We start from the raw sequence: 4,007 nt of genomic DNA on the forward strand, positions 1-4,007 counted from the left end.
TCTGACGATAGTTTCTTGCTTTGATTGCTGTATGTGAATGAAAAAACGACGTAAAATTACACAAGGGCTATAGGCTTTAAAATGTATCGCAAAATATCTCTACTTAAAATTATTGTATTACTGCATACTGCTCGTAAAGATTTACACAGTATTTACCCATAAGCTCAATATCTTTTTTTTTTTAAAGAATTTCTTTCTAGCCAATAAGCTATTTTTGTTTTCCTCATCAATTTCGAGTGTAGTACATGTAGTTGGACTACTTTCACTTACTGATAACATAGAATTGTTCTACTTATTATACGTATAAATCTTGATGCTGTAGACACTAACAAAAAAATAAAACAGGAGTTCTTTCAAATGGGCTGTTATTTCTTATACAAATAAAACAACTTTCTCATTACTACATTGCCCCCCTTATCATGTCTAAATGACATAAGTGAAGAATACGTTACCAATCATCAGTATAATGTATTCTGGTTAGGCTTAGGGTTGAGGTCAGTGATAGGCCTGTTGTCAGGGTTATAATTGTTAATGTGGAGTTTGGTCTTCTGCAGTTTATTATCTTCTATTTTTATTCTCAGACAGGAATCAGTTACTATGGCATTCATACGACGAGTACCTCTTCTACGATGTCTATCATTGGTTGTATTTTGTATTCTAACACCGACGCTCATCCAAACCATACACCAAGATGCCATGTTTACACCTCCTATGATATGTCATTATGATGCCGAGCAAAAGAAAGCTGATTGCTATGATCGTGGGTTGGACTCCATCCCTCAAAATCTTCCCAACGATATAAAAGAACTGGATGTCGCGTTCAACAATATCACTTTCATCTTGAGTTCTTCTTTCAAGAGATACCCTTTGATCCAGGTCTTGCGTCTTTCCAAAAACGACATCAGAATGATAGAATCTGCATCTTTTTACCCTCTAAAGGACTTGAATCGTTTAATCCTATATGACAACCCTAATCTTGTTCTCCCAGCTACAGATCTATTCAGGTGGTCTAAGAACCTGTCCATCCTGGATCTGTCATTTTGTAATCTGAAACTGCTTCCAAACGACACTCTTAAATGGAGCCAATCTGTAGAGTCTATAGACCTTAGCTTTAACAAACTCACTTTCGTTAACATGGGCCTTTGTGGCAGAGTAAAGAACATTAGCTTGGCGTATAATAAAATCGAGCATCTCACGACAGAATCTGTCATCTTCGGATGTCAAAGTGGTTTTGTGGATCTACACGGGAATCCTATTAAATCAGTAGACCCGAACGTTATTGCATCGTTGCGTGCCCGATCACTGGAACTTGGATACTCATACTACCCGTTGACACTTGAGATACTGAAGGATATTTTTATCGGGGTCTGTCGCTCTGAAATAGTGGAGCTCACTATAAATGGTGCTAATTTCTCAATCTTGCAACATGATGTGACTGGTCTCTTGTGTAATTGCTCCCTTTCCTTGCTTAGATTCACTGAAAACAAATTACAATCCCTCTCTCCGTACGTGTTCTCAAACTTGACAAGACTCGTGGAACTTGATCTATCGCAAAACCAAATCGTCACAGTTGAACCGGTATTCTTTCAAGGCATGCGGGAGCTAAAAATTTTGAACATGAACTCCAATAAAATCAAATATATAAACCCAAATACTGACGTATGGGCAGTGGACTTGAATGAGTTGCACTTACGTGGTAATTCTTTGACAAAAATCTCAGAATTCGCATTTTTCGGTTTGCGAAATCTAAAGCTGTTAGATCTGAACGTGAACTATGACCTTAATGTCCTGGAAATCACGTCGTTTTCGAAACTGACGGGAATTCAAACCATCGCCTTGAATTATTGCAGTATTTCCTATTTTCAACCGGTAGCCCCGAACTTAACAACTCTTTACTTGAATAACATGAACAGCCTAATGACTTTAATGCAACCTGGAATAACCTTCAAACATACACAAGGCCTAGTAGATTTGGAAATCCAAAATTCGGAGCTGTTGTTCCCTGATCTCTGGGATAAAATCCTGAATATATCTCTTTTTGAAGGATTGTCAAATCTTATTACTTTGGATCTGAGCCACAATTATTTAGACCTTTATTTTCCAGTTGACTTTCCAGCTAGGATCTTCGAACAACTCTCTGCTCTTCAGAACCTTAGTTTAGAAGCCTGTCATATTTCATGCATTCCTCATTTAGCTTTTACGGGATTGGAATCGCTTCGGGTGCTAAATTTACGTGGAAACATAATTCAACAACTTAACTTTGATATATTCAAAATGTTAGATCAAATGACAATCATCAATCTTGATGACAACCTTTTGGCATACCTCGATGAACAACTATTCTCGAACAATCCCAGACTGACTACTCTTTTGCTATCAAACAATAGATTAACCAGTCTCAACCAAACGACATTTGAAGCGATAGAATCTTCGCTTTTATCTCTCGATTTTCAATGAACCCTATCAACTGTAACTGCGATCTACGATGGTTACGTGATTGGATGAGTGGACATATTGACGTCATTGACGAGAACCGAACCGTCTGTTCATCGGCCTCTTTAGAGCCTCTTCGCGGGAAACCTTTGCTTGATTTTGATCCCAATACACTTTGTGGACTTAACATTGCTCTTGTATGCTTGACTCCTCTCGCCGGCATTTTCTTGATTGTCGTTGTCGCAGTCCTTTATCACAACCGATGGCAGTTAAAGTACAAACTCTTTCTCTTGAAACTAATGGTAATTGGATATAAAGAGATGCGAGATGCTCGGGACCACGTCGACTACGAGTTTGACTTGAATATCATCTTCTACGATGACGACGAAGAATGGGTTCGTCAACAACTCCAACCAGCTCTGGAAGAATGGCTTCCGCAGTTCGAGAGGAATGTCATTGGTGATCAAGACCTCGTCATTGGTATGCACTATCTGGAAGCCGTCGACTACGTGGTGACCCATAGTTACAAAACGCTCATTCTACTCAGCAGAGCGGCTGTGCACGATCGCTGGTTTATGCTCAAACTCCGCACCGCCATGGACCATGTGAGCGACACCGAGACCGAATTCGTAGTCGTGGTCTTTCTCGAAGACATCCCTGACGAGGAGATACCATATTTGGCAAGGTTATATTTAAGTGACGGTAGACCCTACCTACATTGGACCGAGGACGTGAGAGGACTCGCTTTTTTCTGGAATAAACTGGTAAAAAGTCTCACCATTAATCTCAGGACCAATGACTTGATCCCCAACGAGTAGTAACGGTCTGACTTATTTTCGGGATAGTGTGTTCCATTCTACACTACTGTCCACATCTCAGAGTTTAGTATATCTGATTTATGTATTAAGCTAAGAGCACTTATGTCTACTGGAGCTTGGATCAGACTAAATATGAAGTGGCAAACACACTTGATGTCCATTTATATTCAGAAATCCATAATATGTGGTCATGCATTAATTATGATACACTAAATAGCGAAATACCCTGGTTTTGCTCTTGTGCAGTATACCGGTTGAGGGAAGAAATAGCAACAAATACATCTTCATGTTACTCTATACACACTGAGAAATAAAAGGTATTCTTTTGGGCATATTATTTGTAAGGTATTCATTTGGGCATATTATTTGTGTGAAAGTTATCTGATCAAGAATAAGGGGTTGTATCGAAGGTTATATTTGATAATTTAATGAAATCAGCAGAAGTGTTGTTTTACTAACTAGTACATAATTGCCTTCTTATACGTGTAAGTAAAGGGAAGATATCCAGGAAGGTAGTATCGTGTATTTAAGTAGTTCCACTACATCCGATACGTCCATCCAGGCCAGCCTCACTTAGTTGGTTCTTACAGTCTGCAATTGTGTTGAGTTCACACTAACTGTTGTTTAGGTAAGCATTAATTCATAGCCTGTCATACCCGCCCCCCCCCCCCCCACTCCGAGAACGGACGGACCCCATGCGTGTTGCCAAAATGTCCTTTTCGTAACAAAAGAAAAAGGTCGACCCGTATTGACTTT

General features: G+C 39.4%; 1 protein-coding gene across 1 annotated transcript; it reads left to right on the forward strand.

Moving 5' to 3' along the window:
- The first annotated feature begins 2,399 nt into the window (after positions 1-2,399).
- On the forward strand, positions 2,400-3,601 carry LOC115920362 (toll-like receptor 13). Its single transcript, XM_030976045.1, has one exon. The coding sequence runs from the start codon at positions 2,454-2,456 to the stop codon at positions 3,249-3,251; it is 798 nt and encodes a 265-aa protein (XP_030831905.1). The 5' UTR covers positions 2,400-2,453; the 3' UTR covers positions 3,252-3,601.
- Positions 3,602-4,007: the final 406 nt, after the last annotated feature.

Source organism: Strongylocentrotus purpuratus, unplaced genomic scaffold (assembly GCF_000002235.5).
Source record: "Strongylocentrotus purpuratus isolate Spur 01 unplaced genomic scaffold, Spur_5.0 spur5_contig_794, whole genome shotgun sequence".
Taxonomy (NCBI): domain Eukaryota; kingdom Metazoa; phylum Echinodermata; class Echinoidea; order Camarodonta; family Strongylocentrotidae; genus Strongylocentrotus; species Strongylocentrotus purpuratus.